Genomic DNA, 16,503 nt, shown 5'->3' on the forward strand with positions numbered 1-16,503 from the left:
ATAACCAAATGAAAATCAATGAATAAATGGATGGCAGGGTCAGAAGTACAAAGTCTTAGATTACTGTTGTGTAATCAAACAAAGAAAGCAACAATGCATCAAACTTTAGAGCAGTTCTTGAATTTAAATGAGGAGTGCTGGTTAGGCTGGTGGTTTTTGTGGGGAGTCTTGCAATGCCTCACTGTCCTTATCCACAGCTACCATAGTCAAATGTGTAAATGAGAATCTTGGCATCCGTTGTTATGCTCTTACTATTGTTTTCTTTGTTTCTTTTATTGTTGAGGATTTTTTCTTTCTTTTTGTTAGAAATAAGGTTAAAGTTATCAAGATTGTGGGAAAAAAAAAAAAAAAGAAAAAAAGAAAAGAAAATATGAAGCAAAGAGCCTCAGATGCTGAGCAGCCATAAGGCAAATAAAAGCCACTTTTAAAACAAATAGCAATATTTGGTATGCAGTCTGGAAAGAGTTTCTGAGAACTCTGTAAGTTCTCAACCTGCTTGGTTAACTATGATAGCCACATCTGCATTTCACCTATAACTTTTAAAAAGTGGTTCTTGAGCTGGCTTTAGGATTTACTTCTGGGTCCAAACATAGTTTAAATTCAGTAGCAGATGAGTTTTGAGATGGCTATACAGAGGTCTGAGGAGGCAGATTTCTAGCTAGCACAAATTGACAGAATTCAACTAGCAAGGTTAAAGAACTTAAATACAATACTACTATGCTCTGCTGTGCTAGAACTTGACATACTCTTATTAATGTGTTCAGCTCTTGAGTCTGAAACTGTTTTCGAAGCAAGAAACTGTCTCACACAGAGATATTTCTCTTTCTGAGCACACAAATGATGAAGTATGTTATGGCCCTGACCCAGTGAAACACATAAACATGTGCTTGTGAATAGCATCACAGTGATCTCCTCATGATTACTGATTTGAGTAAAATTAAGCATGCACTTATGTGCTTTGCTGGACTGGGATCTCTACCAACAGACACACTAATGGATGAAGGAAAGACAAAGAAGAAAGACATGTCTTTAAAACTTTACATCATTCTAACCTGACACTAATGGTGATTTTATCAGGCTAATTCTCCCTTGTTAGTCAGCAATTCCCTGCACTCTGGAAGTTGCTAGAGGATAATGATTGATGAGCAGTGTAATTTTGTGCTTTTGCACTGCCACTCCCTATGCTCATTCAGTATTTCTTCACAGCACTTGATGAGGTGACAAAAGTTATCAAAATTTGCTGCTGGAATGGTTGCCAGAAGGATTAAAGGAGTCAGCACACCTGCTCCTCCCAGCGAAAAGCCATCAACAGAGAAAACAATGATTTACGGTGTTTAAATTAATATGAATTCATGTTTCAGAAGTAAGCAGTGGAAAAAAGTAACAAACTTCTTTCATCCTGCTCAAAAGCAAAAGAGAGAAAAAAAGTCTGCACAATTATTTATTAGAAGTGGAACAACAGCCAAAGCTCTGACTGGGTGGGACCCCACATTGTGAGGCACTCAGCAGAGGCAGTGCAAACAGTCAGCCCTGCAACTCACAGCACTGCTTCTCTGCGGAAGAGCCCTGAAAAAGCCTGAAGAACAGACCTCTGTGGTCAAGTGCAAACTACTTCTTGCTTTCCAGAGGGACAGGGAGAGAGGATGTCTGAGTGAGCTTTCACTGCATACTTCTATCTCCTCACTGCTGAAGAAACTCAGCCACACGAGGCTAACGTTGATCCTGTATTTGCACGGATGGCAGACTACTCCATGCCCAAGCCATCTCTACCTTTGCTTTTCACTGAACCAAATGCAGTCCGTTTCAAATGATCCTGGTAATTTCAAATGGTTGACCATTTTCAATCTCACTGGGAGAAAATTTTCAGCGATAACAAAAAAACCCACCAAGTTATATTCCATTTTAGAATATCACAAGCAGATTTCTTCTTCTTTAATCCTTTAGTCTAATTTTATCTCCACTGTAGCATCAAAAATGTTCTTAGCCACTAGTGCTAAGAACACTAGTGCTGTTCCTGCTTCATCGTGCGTCCTGAAGTCTTTTCCTTGTCATGAAGAACTTGGACAAATAGTGTATCTGTGTATCTAACAGCAAAAGCTTCTTTCTCCATGTGTTATGAAACAGAGGCAATAAATCCCAGAAAAGCAGCAAGAGTCTCTGTCACTCAAATGATTTAACACGCAGGATGGTTACACACTGGCAGTATCTCTCCAAATACAGGAACCTGAACTCCATAAGGCTTATCAGGCACTAAAGTGCACATTAGGGCTGAGCTGCACTTAGGTGTTGATCCCATATTCGGTTAGCATCACTATCTTTGGAGTTGCAGACCATGCATTTGAAGGCATTGGTGAACTCTGTCTCTGCGATTAGACTGACATTTTCCCCTTTGTGCACAGCTCCTTTCTGATGATACTGGTGCTTTCACACATGCAAAAACTCAAATACCTAGTGCAACAACTTAATTGCTCCATCAATTGCCTTTCTGCTGAAAGCCACCAGGAAGCTATGGGTACAATGATGGGGAAAGCAAAGAAAAGAATCCAGGAGCTGGATTAGCAGCAGCTGTACTTTGTGAAGGAAACTGCAGCACCTGTGTTAGGAAAAAAGGGTGTTCCACATGCACTTCTAAATTGATACTCCCTTTTGAAAACTGATCTCACAGAGCTATTTCTAAGCCTTTCTTCATATTCTTTTGTAGAGTTTAGTTTTTGTCAGAAAAAAACCTAGCACGGGTGGAGTTCACAAACAACAACAACAAAAAATACAAGCATTGCCTTTGCTACTTTTTAAGAAGGTAAAGAACAAAATAAAAATGATAAAAAGCAGCTTTTTTTCAGGCCGGCAAACTGGCTACCTGCACAAAGTAAACACATAGATGCCTTTATGTGCCTAATTCTTCCCTGATGAAGGATGAAAAGAAATGTCAACGTTCCTGCCTGTAACTGCCAGCCAGTTGTTACTTACTGAGACCACTACCAAGAACTGTTCCCAGACTCTCTAAAACCACTCTACAACTAGCTCTTCACATGCCAGTTTCACAGTTTTTCTTCCCTGTTGTTTTCAAGTTTCTGTGTGCCTAAATGCTTCTATTTTCCTGGAAGAAAAAAAACACAACATTTTGTAGTCTACAAAAGGCTCATGCAATAGTTACTACATATAGTCATTTTTTCCTTAAGCCTCATTGTTTTCCTAGGTAACATGGTTCAGGTACTACTTCTGTACCTTGACGACTTCTTTAGCTAGAGGCCAAAAAATCTCTGCATCTTTTGTGAAATTTCTATATACCACAGCTAATAATATGATGAGTCCACAGCCATTCAGGCTTTTCTTGTTTCCTTATGTAATAAATAATACTGCACGTTAATAGTAACTTGCTATTTCTCAAACATTATCTGAAGAATCGGTGAACACTGACTGTTATTCACACACTGACTTTCAGCCTCCTCAATCAGCACCTGATATGGCTTCCTCTCTGTTTTGGCGTTTTGTCCCTTTTCTCTTTTACTAGACCAATTCTATCAAGATGACAAAGGGTGTTCCATGTTTTAATGATATTTTATTTCATTGAAAGGCGCCTTAAGAGAAAGGCCACAGCTTTCCATAGCTGGACAGGCATTATAATGCTCTCATTATCACTAGTTACAAAAGAAAAGCCTTTCTACATTAGAAGCATGAAGCCACTCCTTATGTGCTGAAGAAATGCCCACATTATTATCTAAGACTGGACATCTGAATCATATGGATGTCAATTTTTGGTAAACCATAAATTCTGGTAAATCCCTCACACTGCACAGGCTTATGGGTCAAGTAATTGTAGATTCTGCTCTACCAATTGATCATACTTCCATTTCTCCCTGCACTGTCCCATTATTCAGGTTCTCACAGCTACGATCAGACGGGGCACACCCAAAAGAGAGGGTGAAACACATAGAGGACTGCCTCAAAGGGCTTCCAACTTAAACAGACAAAATAAACTGGGGATGATAAATTCATGATGCACAATGCAATGCAGAAGGCAGTTTTATCTTCTAAGAGCCTTACAGGTTGGCAGGATAACCATTGTCACTGTTGGGATGAAGCTGCTGCAACCAGCAGCATTTATTAGGATGGCTTTAGTAGCACAGCACATGGGCTGCGTCAGTCTGGCTTTCAAATACCAAATACCATTTGGGAATCAAAACAGATCATGGATATGCTGTTCAGCCCTGGAATGAAAAAACAGTGGATGACAGACAGACCACCATTCCCGTTTCACAAATAGGAAACAGCAGATGAGGTGAACTGACTTGCTTAAGGTGAGCCAGAAGCAATTACAAGAGAAAGGCAAGGAGCTCTCCCTTGTCTCACTGCAGCACCATATTCACCTGCCAGCCTTTCCCTTCTAGTTTTATACACTAACTATTTTTTTTGTTCCACAGCAGTGTCACTTCCTCTGTGCCAAGCCTTATACGCATTTACTCAAATGAGTAATTTACTGACTGTGGGTATTCACTTTGAAGTAATTTCAATAAGGATATGATGCAGAATGGAGCCCTTCATTGCCCAAAACTCTTCAGATTACTATTTTAATTCCCTTTTGCAGAGTACAAACAAGAAAAACAAAACAAAACACAGTTAATCTAAGGAAACTATAATGAACATGTTATACTTTCACTAAGAACCATAAATATTAAGCCACCTTAAACTCAGTTACTAAAAAGGCAACTGGCAGAGCAATCCACAGTAGCTTAAAGAAGACTTGCCTAGGGATTCCAGCGCGAACCCAGACTGCACAATCCACATGTGCATGTCTGCAAGGAATTTCTGAATTGCTCAGCTGAGAGTACTGCAGGTGTGCCCTTCAGAACTCTTAAGAGACTTTTAGCAGAACACAAGGGAAAAAGAAAATGGACTAGATTGTGTTCACTTGCAACACAAAAAAAAAACCTCAAAGGCAATCAATGCCTGACATACACACGCAACAATATTATTACAGTTGCCTAGGAACCACAGCAACGAGCCTGCCTAAGGCAGGATGCTGATGTAGTAAATGAGTGGAAGAAAGTTGGCAGTTTTATGGCATTGATTTGTCCCTATAAGGATCTTGTTAGGATAATGCCTTTTATGACACACTTATAGCCCACCCAGTCCCTGAAATATGAAATAATTACATCTCAAATTAAAATTCACTCTGAACTATTAATTCAGTGCTCAGGAAGCTAGCACAAATAGAAAAGCATTATCGTATTTTTCATTTCTATATACCTCCTTGTCAGGGGGTTACTCTTAGTATGCTAACATAGCTTAAAGATGCTTCTTGTTTAGAGGGGAATGGCTGGGTTCCGGGCTGGCTCAGTGGCGTACAGAAAGGGCATAAATAACTGCAGCCACCAACCATCAGCCCAGTTCATGTTCTTTGGGAGCTGATGCTGGTTACAGCTGGCAGTTAGCAAGAGGCTTACAGTGATTGCCAGCCTGCACTGATGGGGCTTACGAAGGAGCGTACCTACAGTCTGGATCCATGCAACAGCTGCACAGGCCTCCACCAAACAGCCTGACACGGCGTCCATGCTCATCACTGCTGCTGATCCACTAACGCCATGCTGAGATTACTGAATAACATGCTACCCAGTGTCTCTGCAAGAAAACTGCAAGACTGGCTTCAACACTCTCTCATAATCAGCATGGGTCACAGTGAGCCCCTTGCTGAAGCGTCCCAAGCAGACAGGAGTGTGAACGAATGAGCCTCTTCCACTTCCCAATTTGGCTGCCCATGGTGCCCTAGGTGCTCCCCATCCACACCTGCTTCTGTGCCCTTGATCTGTCATGCCAGCAACCTCTGCCAAGGTCAATTACATTCAATGAGGTGGACAGATATATGAAAGCTCCATAAATGAGGGGAAAAGCAGGCAGCTCACAAGAGAAAACAGAGAGAACACTGGTGTCTCACTGGCAGCAGAGGAAGCCTCAGTGACAACTCCTCTGTTACCAGACCCAGAACAGTCAAAGAGAGAAGAGAAAATGCCGAGGAGGCCTTCATTTTGAATGCTCACAGAACAATTGGCTATAGGCAAGGGTTGAACCAGAGTAGTCTGATTTAACCACCTGCTATCATCCTCTGACTGTAATGTACAGTCAGTGTAGTAGTGCAGGCTGAATTACAACACCAGAGCATGCCAGTGGGGTCAAGCAGGAACAAAGACATCCTGTAGTATTCAGACCCCTCTCTACAGAGCTCTGAAGTTCTGGATTAAGGAGGAAAGTACATCCCTGGCTCCCTCTCAGCTGTGGCTGCAGGGATTTATGCTGTACTTATCTACATGTATTTCCATACTTCTGTCCACCTCAGCCCTGCACTCTCAAGTTGTCCAAGTCCAAAGATACCAAGCCAGGTAATGAGGCCTACACACAGCAATCCTGTGTCTGTAAAGTGACAGTAAAAACAGTATTAATGCATTTTTTTATGATACTGTGATTACACTTCAGTCAGTGGAGATTATTCACTTTGGAAGGGAGAAAATCCCTACATATGTACTGCCTGCAAACCACTGAAGATGCAGAAATGCCATAGATATTCAAGCATTTATGTAGCTCAGACCCATATACACAAGTTAGCTGCAATCTTCAAAAAAGCATGGCATGTGTATAAAGCTATGCACAGCCCCAGAGCGTTTAGTAAGACTTTCTGCAACATGGAAGTTAAGTACACTCATGGGTCTTATCAGGATGGTGGCCAGAGATTATAAAGGCATCCAAGCTGGTTCATATAGTTAAGCCTGTTCTGTGGCATGTCTATTTTAAACTTGGGTCTTCTGGTTTGTATCTTTAAAGGGCTACATGTCTTAACCGATCTTCAGAACAAATTAACTTCACAAAATGAAAACAGTTTAGCCTTGATAAATGAATAAGAACACAAAAGAACCACTCTCCTTCATTCATGTGTGCATCCAGAGGCACAACATAAAAGGCAAGGAATTGACTTGCCAGGCCTTAACCAAGCAGTAGCTTTTCTAGTGAAATACAATGCGCTACCTATGAAGGTAGTCACTTGGATGGCAGCACATGGGCAAGACCATAACTTTATGAACTGAGTAGCATGTAATAATCTTAACCATAATCACCCAATTATTTAATTAGACAGAAAATTATATTAATTAATAATTCCATTCTTATTCCAATGGTATTTTTCTCATCATTCTTTAAGATTTAACACTTGTCAAAGAATGCTCTAGGTCATAAAACAAATGGGGCTAAATATCGTAGACAACTACATCACTACACAGACGTTTTTTCCCACTTCCACCATTACTTTTTATTTTAGGATACATTACATTAATGAAGATCAAGCAATACTAGGAAAACTTGAGGGGCAGTGCTCAGCTGCTCTAGCAAACATGTTTATAACTAGAGATATTTAAGCTCATTTCGCAACATTTGTAAAAATAAAATTTGCAACACAATAGGACTACTTTATATTTTATATATGTGTATGTTTATATATATTTGGAAAATTTAAGCCTGAAGCAAATTTAGTTAAAGACATAAAACAGGAGGTTGATGTTCAGGTTGCTAAAGTTGCCAGAGCTCCAGCAGTCAACATCCAGAGATGTTGAGAATTTACATTAGCTGGCTAATTGCTCCTTGAAATGCATAATTAACTCAGTAGGCTTTAAATACAAACTTCACGATTTAAAGGTCTTCAGAAAAAAAAACAAAAACAAACCATCATTTGGAAAATTTACGAAGAATCTAGATGAATTCAGTTAAATACTTGAAAGAAAGACAAAGGAGGAAAGTGGGAGACAGAGGAATCAGATTAGAAGAGGCATCCAAAAGGATGGGCCAATTTACAAAAATAATAAATATATTGTTTAACTTCTGAATCAAGGCTTTCATTAAGCTCTGCACAGAATGACCACCTCCCAAGAAAAGCCACAGAAAGGAAATATCATTAGAAAGCTTATGACTTTGTGAGCCCACCCTTATATTCAAGGCAGCAAACTGTTGCTCTGTATTGTTGAGCAGGATGTAAAGAGTCTGCCAAGCACAGCCCACAGACACGCTAATTAAGTGAACTGATTGTGTTTATTTTGGAACCTTTGCCAACAAAGGAATGTGTCATGCTGATTAGTGAGAGAAGGGTATGTAATATATGTGTATTCAAACTCTGAGGAGCGCATAACCCAGGTATTCACTCTGTTTGCTCAAGGACTGACAAAAATTACTTTTAAGCAAATAACCTGACCAACAAGAAACTCCAGCCCTCAAGAGGGGCCCCCCTTTTTCTCTGAGATACACATATCTAAAGAAGACCCATCCTTCATAAACTCCTACTGAAGACTACTCTTGAAAATGTGGGAAAGGTTTTGTGGAGAAATGAACTCTGAAAGCACACCTAAGACACCACAAAGATGGGAAGGTAACAGTCATATGAAAACCACCTCGGAACTGTACTAGCCTCGCTGACAGCTGCCACTTTTCTCTCCAAAGCACAAGGAAAGAAAGGGAAGTAGCCAGGAAAACAAGTGTCTGCTTAACACACACACACACACACACACACACACACACACACACACACACACACACACAAACTGACTTCCCTTTTCAAATGTTCAATATGGTGAAGTTTAGAAAAGCTGCACCCAATCTGAAATATTTCCAAGCCAAGAGACCAGTTTACTGGTAGAAACAGCAGAATGTTCAGAAGTGAGTGACTAACACATGAAAGCATGGAAAGAGTCTTCAGAGCTCTGCTGCTCTTCCTTTTTTAACTCAGCAGCTACAACCAGGGTAATTCCAAGTCTAGACAGTCCTGAGTGTAAAACATGAGTTGTACATGGTAGATAGCAATTCCAGGAAACTGAAACCTTTTCCTATGCCTAACCAGCTTCCCATGTTATATCTGAGCACCTACTGCAGAAAACTCTCTGACCTGTGTAAGATGGTTACAAATGTGAGAACTTGTCCTGGGTCTTTCCTTCAGTGCTTTGCAATGATGAAGCTCCCCTGTCATAATGACTTGTCTTTAGCCTAATGACAGAAAATAGTGAAAATATGAAACTGTCATAATCTGGTTAGCTTCACAGATGTGCATGTGCCCACATGAGTAGTAATGCAATAAGAAAACTAACAAAAGGAAACAGAAAATGCTAATGACAAAAGGTTTAGTGATAAGGGGTACAAAAGCAAATTGACCTCTGACAAAATGAGAAATTTCCAAGAACCATTCATGCCAAGTGTGTTTCAATTAAAATCACTAAAGAAGATACTGTCTTTGGCATGACATCAACCACATTTGTGAAACACAAAAGTCCTTTCTGGTTTCTAATTCACATAAAAACAGGGGCTAGAGCATCTTCTTTTGGCTTTCACTGGACTACTGACAAATACTATTTGAGACCAGAAGGTTTTAAACTGTAATTGCAAGCTAAGACTGATCTCAGCTGAAGGGTAGGGAAACAATATACATCCAACAGTGTTTTTGTGACCAAAAATCCCCACACAAATCAAACACAGATAATATTTCAGGTAAACTTGTCTTCTCAAACGCTCTTGCATTTTCTCATAAATCTTCAATTGCCTTTTATACAGTCTGAATAAGCATGTGATGCTTTATATATCTCCGTCTCTTTTTAACTCAGCCTATCTCACCAAGCACGCTCACATACATTCTTTACTGAAAACAGTTTACAGAGCTCAGCTGCACACCTTGTTTAGCTTACGTTCCCTGCTTTGTCAATGCATGTTGTAGAATGAGAATCTGGAGAAAGAATGTGCAAACAGTCACTGAAAGTCAGGTCAGGCTGAAAACCCCCAAAGAGGATTCCCTAGCTACTTGTAATTTAACATCTTTGTACACACAGAGGAATCAGACTATTAAGGAAGCCCCTTTAAGAGGTTGCTCCTGATTGTTTCCAAAGGTGGCCCTTCATTTTTTTTCTTCTTTCTTTTCAGTGGAACTCTTTGGAGAACAAATTAAAAGGACTGTTTTTGAAACAGCCAAAAAGTACACATCTGTGGAGGAATGTGGTGCTGTCAGATACAGCCTTTATGTTGAGTTAAAAAAAAATAATAAAAAAATCCCCCTTTATTTAAAATCCAATATATATTTGAAAAAGAACAGTAATACTGCTGCATTGCTGAGTCTATTCTGATTTCCTGCATTTTGCATTTATAACTTCCATACAACTCCCATCCCTGATCTGGCATCCAGTGCTCCATTTGCAATGAAATAAATGTTCATAGATTTGACTTAGGGCTGGGCATATAGGTATATTATATAACTACCTGAGAAGAGCTGTCATTAAAGGAAGGGAAAAACAAAAACTAAAAACAAACAAAACTTGCATAAATACAATGAGGAATATGCACAGAAAAAAAAATGAAGAATTACCCATAACATTTCACAGAGAAAACATTCCAGAATATATGGTTATTGCTTTACAACATACAATCCCAGTACATCACGGGCCCAGTGACATCAGTACTGGAAAGATGCCTGTGATCACACCAGAGAATCCATTTAGTGTTTTAAGACACTTTGCAAACTCAGAAAACTTCAAATAAATCACATGATGTGGTTCTACTGGGGAATCTTCCCATCTCAAGCAGCTGTTTTGAAACTTACAGTGCTTTGGTAAGTAGTTCGTCCCATCTACTTTCAAGCTTGTGGCCTCTCTGGGCCACGAATCTTGTGCAGCTGCGTGGGAATGTGAATTAGCCAAATCCAGACCCCAGTTATTTAAAAAAAGACGTCATAAGGCTGAGAATACACAAGGATATGTTAGGTGAATCAAACGTTAATTTAATTACAGTACCTGCTTGTAGAAATGTCTTCAAAGGGGTAAAGGATTTCTCCATTGTTACAAATCTCACAGATGAATCCCTTTTGGCTACAGAGACTGCAGCTGTACACGTGAGAAGTGGCAAACTTGATCACCTTCCCCAAGAAAGGAGCCAGCTTTCCTTCAATAACCTGAAATAAGATGACATTGTATGAACCCATAAAAAAGACCAGAACTTCCTGAAAGACTGAGAAAACATTAATACAGAACCATTGAAAGTCATTAAAATACATTATTTCTCTCACTGTCAATGTGAATACATTCTCAAATAAACTCTTGAATACTAAGAAGTATTTTTTCTTCCCTCTCTGGTGTCCAGCTTTCAAAATCAAGAAGTCTCTTACTGCCAGACAACCCTGCTAGGCCATTAGAAGTGATTAGCACTGCCTGTGTTTATGTGAAAAAAACTGCCATGTAGTATAGATTAAACCACTAGCCACAACACTCATCTAAATTTGTGATTCAGTGACAATGTCTCTATAAGGGGTACCATTCAGGCAAAATACTTTCTATTCAGACTGAGTCTCCAGAGACTTTAAAGAATTCTGCTGGTGTACAGAATAATGAAGATGGAATAAGGCCCTAAGTGTATATTCTTCACTCCTGGACTTCCTGTGGTCTGAATGGCAGCCTGCCAGATTAGTGATAGAAATGTGTCATGAGATTTGATAGTGACCTCCTGTTAAAAAAATGAAGAAGAATGCACTAATTGCTGTTTGAAGGTTTATACAGGGCTGTGCCCTGATGGCTAAGAGTAGGGAGATTTACACTTAAATATGTCATATTCAGTTCAGGTACCTCTTCCTTCAGTATGTAAAATATGACTTATAAACAGGTTTAGTATAAACTGATCTTGAGAAAGCAAAGGTTGAGTCAGAGGAGAACAACAGAGGTTTCAGAAGCATTCCTCTCCTATGTTAAGCAGCAGGGAAATAAATCTGTGCTCCAGGGCAATATCCTGCCCACTAGCTGAGACATCAACTGTTAGAGTGCAAAAAAACCACATAGGCAGCACTGATGCTGATGGCACTGGTTGAAATGTGCACCCTTTGCTTTCAGCTCAAGCCTGTTAACAGCATCTGCAACAACAGGAAGCGACAGTGTTATTGCTAGTACTGCAGATAGGACATCTGCTCATGCTAGAGGAAAAATGACATTCCTATTGCATCCTGGTATAGGAAGATCCCCTTCAAGTAGAATATAAACAACGCTGCAAATGAAGCCATAGTTCAAGGTAGAGATACTTCTAACCTTATAACAGATGGGCAGACACTGTTTTAGCTCCTTCAGGATGGGTTTTGTTTTTCATTTTGAAAAAAAATAGGTTTTTTTTTTGCTTGTAGCCTTGAGAGCTACAGAGGGTCAGAAAAATCAAACAAATGGGGGGCAGGGGAAAGACACAAAATTGATAGCATTCAGGAAACAGGAGGAAAGAAACAGTGAAGCTACCCAGCTGGTGACACTGCTACAATGACCCATTTAGGAGTAACGAATGAAATATGCATACAAAGATAATAAGTAAACCACAATTCATATTTTCCAAAGCACTTTCACACTATAGCAATCACCTCTGACAGGCTATAAGAACTCAGTTATAATGCCAGGCTGAAGACAGAGCTGCAAGTAAATTCTATAAACCTGTACTAATATCACTGTCAGCAAGAACTTCAGTGTTAAATCTCTGGATTAAATTCACATTTTACATAATGTAATGTACAAATTAACATAATCTATTACCATCTTAAGCACCAGGGGCAAATTTAGGTCTGTACAAAGCACAAAGATTTCCTGTGCTGAAGAGCTCACAATCTAACCAAGATGGATTGATAGCCCCCAAGGAGATGGTGTTATTCATCCTTATTTATTTATTTGTATGGCCTGCCATAGCACTGTAGTGGGTTGGTTTGTAACTCTGGGCACTGCAGACACACAATGAAGATCCTATCTTCAAAGAACTCTGCATGTCAATTTTACAATGTGAATTACAGGCAATTTTACTGTATTATAGGAGGAAGACAAAATGCAACATCAAACTGATATTACCACTATTTTTAGCATCTGCAAATTTCATGTCATTTTACTTCATCAGAGACCTCAAGGCTGTGTACAGGAAACAACTTTCTCATTCGTGTTTCTACCTAATAAAATCCTCATTTCCATTTACCTCAGCAAGCAAAGGGGGATATTTTCTATTTCTTGTCACCAGGAGGAGTTTCATGGTAACACTTCCACCATTTTTATAGCTTTGGGAAAGAGAACACTGTCAAACCTTCTCCTGTGACTAAGTACCCTCGAGACAGCCAGAGGCCCAGAGTTGGTCAGTTTAGACATGCCAGAACCATGATGATAGAGTACAAGGATGTTCTCCCAGTTGATGCTGGAGCCTTAAGTTTCAAGGAAATACAGATAATTAAAGAATGCAAGCATGTTAAACAAATGTAATGCACTAGCTAGATATGAAGAAAATCACATGGAAAAAATCCTGGTGGATCCAGCAACATCTGTGTCATTCTTTATTGCTACATCTGCTACTAAAGGCTTTCAAGGGCAGAGACTCCACAGTTCTTGTGCAGTCTAACCCTGCATGAGTCTGTTCTTACCACTGGAGCCAGTCCCAAGCTTTAATGTGAAAATTTCAGTTTTCAGAAGTTAAATTTTTTTTAACCTGCTTGCTCCATAAGCTGATCAGATACAAAGCATGGAGAAAAAACACTTCTAACCTCAAGACAACAGGCAATGCTTTAAATGCTGAGTGTCAAACAAATCTCAAATCAGACCTGTGGCCCTGAAGGAAGAGGGTGACATGCAGCTATCCAGCTCTCACACAAATTCTTAGGTCACTGTACTAAAAACACAAGTGGTCCTTGCAATTCAGCTCTCAGGTGGAGGCTGAGACCTGATGACTCTATTACAAGTCACTGGCAGGCCCATCTGGCAAGCTCAACAGCAGGAAAGTCTCTTCTGAAGCATGCAGTGGGTCTGGAAAATTCATCCATTAGCTTAGCTGCAGTGGTTGTTATTGCAAACCATGAGAAAATTACATGTTTTGGTTTTGAAAGGGTGTAGGGCAAGAGAAAGTCTTTCAATTTGGTCTATGAAAACTGCAGCTATTAATCATACACGGAGCACTGATATTGCAGTTCACAGCTTATAGCCAGTAGGTCTGTTGGGACTAGAAAGTAGTGTATGTGATCAATTCTTCCAGTTCTCTGGTAACATTTGCGCTGCACTCCATGAACAGAAAAGTACATCAAAAGAAATGGTATAGGAGAATGTTTACTCCACAAGACCATACTTAACCCAACTAAATAATCAAAATTTCACATTGCTGGGAAGTGCCTGTGCACCTGGAGGACAGCTGTATTGGATCCGACCAAAGCAGAGCAGCATAAACGAGCTAGTACTAGTGTTCCACGTCCTACCAATCCCTATCACAATGTGTTGCCATTCACACAATCCCACTGCAACACTCCACCTCTTTACCACATCTCCAGTTTATCAGAAAAACTCAGAAAGAATTTAGGTCTCCAAAATTTCCTAACTTCATTTAATCTAATGAGAACAGAAGAGTCCAAATCCTTTCGATATCTGAGCTAGAAGGAAACAGCTGGCCCCAAAACAACATTCCCCAAAACTGCATGCAATCCTGTAAAGTTCCCAGGATTTTCACAACCTAGAGAGCATGAAGAGAAACTGTGGAACCACACATACTATGTGCTGCAGAAGTCCATTATGTCTCAAAAGCAATGCAGAAATGTAGTGCAAAACTTACTAAATTAAAAGTGGTCTAAAGGAAAAGACTAAAAATTTCACTGACTTAACCCTGTATCTTAATGCAATCCCAGCGTATGCTTGCAAAGGCTTAAAAAACACATTCCTGTCTCTAGCGTCTTCCTTAAACCAAACTGAAATGTTGCTAAGTTCAGATTCTCTTCTGCATACAGATGCTGCAGCACACACGAAGAGCAAGCTCTGTTTTCTAATCCAAATTATTTCTAGCACAGGCAGTAGTGTAATTAAGCTAAATTGAGCAAGAAAGATGATCATCAATCAATGAAAGGTGCAACATAGCTTCTTCTCCCTAGACTGGTCAAGGAACCCATCCCAAAAGGACCGTGAACATGGAGCCACAGTTAGCTTACCACTTTTGCAACATATTTTGGCACAGGCCCAGTTTTTTCTCTCTGATGAGCCCCAGTATTCAAATTAGAACTGCTCTCCACCTCTGACAATCTGGAAAACATTTTTCTGAGCTATCAGTGTGGTTTTGCACATTGCAGGTACTGACTGCATGTCTCAATGTTAGGAACTGTATGAAAATACACACCCACACATACATACATAAAAGATAGGCCCCACCCTCAAAGCACTTACAATTTGAACCAGCAAACGAGCCCTGCTTTTTACACCAGCTAACCACATATTTCATCTCTCGTCCTAAACAGGACAAACTCCATGTTTTGGAGGAGGCATCCCTGCAGGTGACAGAACTGCTGCAGAGGGGATAGGAAAAGCAGGTGAGCCCACAGGAGCAGCAAACCACTCTAGTGCCCAGCCTCTGGCACCCAGGTCAGGAAAGCTGAGGCCCTGGAAAAGGTTGGGTGGTACTGGAAAGCAAGAGGGGAGGCAAAAACATGTCTGCAGTAGAGGGAGAAATCAAAGGGGGATGCATGGTATCTGAACATGTGCCAAAAGGCTGGTGGGACAATTATTTTAGATGATTTCTAGGACAGCAACTTTTCATACAAGACAAACTTACAAATAAAAGTAATTTGAAATTTCTTCTGTGTTTATCTCTGTGGCACTGGTTCGTAGTGTAGCAGCATAAACCACAATTAAGCTCTGTATAAATGAGGTAGGAGGGAAGACAAGGGGACCTGAAGACCAGACAGTACTGGCAATGGCCACGAACCTTGGCCACAATGCACAGGCATGTTTTTCCTGATTCAGCAAGAAGACAGAAGATGAAAGACAGTAGGGGCTACGGTTCAAATTGAAATCCCTCTGGACACATCACATCCGCACGATCATGAGGGCAGTGTACGATCAGTCAGCTTCATTACCTGCCAAAGGAGCTGATGGCCCCTAGAGGTTCCCTCATTCTCCCCTACAAAATGACTAAATGGACCTTGCTCCATCAAGATGTTTTCAGAAGTCATTGTTTTCAGAGAATAAGAATAGTGTAGGTCACAGCACCCTCCACATGGAGAGAAACTGTCCTCAGTAGCTTACCACACATACAATGGGGTTGTTGCTAACAGAGAACTTTTCACTGGTATTCCTGTCCCTTTCTGTCCCAACATATTTCTGAGCCCCTAAGTCTGACCTGCACCAGAGCAGAAGGAGTTCCCTTTTCCCCACTATATGCCGAGCTACAGCTCTGTCTTGACTCCCTTCTCTTATCGCAGCTTTCCAGGCTGAGTGTAACACCAATAGAAGTCCACCTCTGGAGGCCCCACCCCTGAAGCCCTAATTTCAGCCCTAACTTTCCTGCCCTGCAGTACAGCACAGGGGAGCCAAAAAAACAGCCCATTACAGGCATCAGAGTGGAGTCAAGTCACTTCCCTTTTTGGTCAACAAAGATTGCTTGTATGAGAACATACTTACCTGCGTGAAGGAGGGTTGCACAAACTAATCCCACAGAAGTGCAATGTTCTGAGCACAATGTTGCAATATA

The 16,503-nt window shown here is 40.4% G+C and overlaps 1 protein-coding gene across 2 annotated transcripts in view; it reads right to left on the minus strand.

Annotated features, from left to right (window-relative positions):
* PLEKHM3 (pleckstrin homology domain containing M3) overlaps positions 1-16,503 on the minus strand; it is an 87,296-nt gene that overhangs the window by 7,049 nt on the left and 63,744 nt on the right. For both annotated transcript variants that reach the window (XM_072341943.1, XM_072341942.1), the window contains exon 7: positions 10,800-10,957. In XM_072341943.1, the coding sequence (XP_072198044.1) occupies positions 10,800-10,957 (158 nt within the window). The remainder of the gene's footprint in view (positions 1-10,799; positions 10,958-16,503) is intronic.

Source organism: Excalfactoria chinensis, chromosome 7 (genome assembly GCF_039878825.1).
Source record: "Excalfactoria chinensis isolate bCotChi1 chromosome 7, bCotChi1.hap2, whole genome shotgun sequence".
NCBI classification, from domain to species: Eukaryota; Metazoa; Chordata; class Aves; order Galliformes; family Phasianidae; genus Excalfactoria; species Excalfactoria chinensis.